The sequence below is a fragment of the Guillardia theta genome, assembly GCF_000315625.1.
Source record: "Guillardia theta CCMP2712 unplaced genomic scaffold GUITHscaffold_511, whole genome shotgun sequence".
In the NCBI taxonomy this organism is placed as follows: domain Eukaryota; class Cryptophyceae; order Pyrenomonadales; family Geminigeraceae; genus Guillardia; species Guillardia theta.
Window position 1 is genome coordinate 190 of NW_005434191.1, and position 1,030 is coordinate 1,219.

Here is a 1,030-nt window from a genome sequence, read left to right on the forward strand (position 1 = left end):
GGCTGAAGATGATGTTCTCCAGTCGCTGGTGCGGTTATGGCAGCGGACGGCCTCCCCCTCCTCCCCCTCCTCCCTCCCTCCCCCCTCGTCCTCCTGCCTGCCCAGCGCTCCCGCAAGTCAGCTTCCTCAGCCCTCCAGTCACTCCTATCAAGCTGCGTTCCTGTCCTCCTGCGCAAGCCTTCCTCATGCGGCGAGGGTAGCCAAGATGAAAGCTACTCAAGAAGACTTGCTGCGAATGCTGCTGCTGGCCTGCCGGGAAAGGATCGACGGCCTTTGCTCATCCATGAGGATGAGCGAGGAGGAGAAGACGTCACATCCGGAGTTACTGAGCAGCGAGGTGTCTGAAGGGCTGCTGCTGAAGCTGGAGGATCTCGAAGCAAGGCTGACGAGGGACATGGAGAGCATGAGATCACTTCTTGCAGGAGTGGCTGAGTACGAGAACCTTCTCCGAGAGCGGGCGATGCTGGAAACAACCTTCACCGACTCCTCCAGGCTGCTGGATCGCACTTCGAACTCGTACACTCTTCGGCGATCGGAGGAGCGGTACAAGGCTCTGGTGCTCAAGATCATACCTGAGAGAAGGAAGGAGCTGCTAGAAGCGATAGAGGAGTGGGAGAGGAGCAACGGGAAGGCGTTCTTGACGTGGGGACGAAGGTACCTTGACAGCCCAGATGAAGTGATACCAGCGGACGAGGAAGGTGTACGGGGACGAGGAGCAGAGCAGTCTCAGGTGAAGGCGAGCAGAGGAAATGATATGAAGGGATCGCAGAATGTTTCGAAAGAGAGGATAGTCCGCATCCAGCACAATCGTGACAGAGGCGAAGAGCACATCTCCCAAGTCTCACAGTCTATCTCCTTCATCTCTGCTGCAGAGCCTTCTATAGAGCCAGACGCTTCTCCAGGTCAACCGCTAGTCTCCTCTCTGCACAGTAGCTCAAGTGCTTGTAGCTCGGCGGTCGAAGAAGCAAGAGCGTGCTTCAAGCCTGCTGATGGACCGGGTGGAAGCCCTGGAGACCTGGGCAAGAGAGCG

General features: G+C 57.7%; 1 protein-coding gene across 1 annotated transcript in view; it reads left to right on the top strand.

Annotated features, from left to right (window-relative positions):
• Positions 1-283: 283 nt before the first annotated feature.
• Positions 284-1,030, top strand: part of GUITHDRAFT_122864 (hypothetical protein) — a gene marked incomplete at both ends in the record, with an annotated part of 2,485 nt that continues 1,738 nt past the window's right edge. The window contains one exon of the mRNA XM_005817853.1: positions 284-998. Coding sequence (XP_005817910.1) covers positions 284-998 — 715 coding nt within the window. The remainder of the gene's footprint in view (positions 999-1,030) is intronic.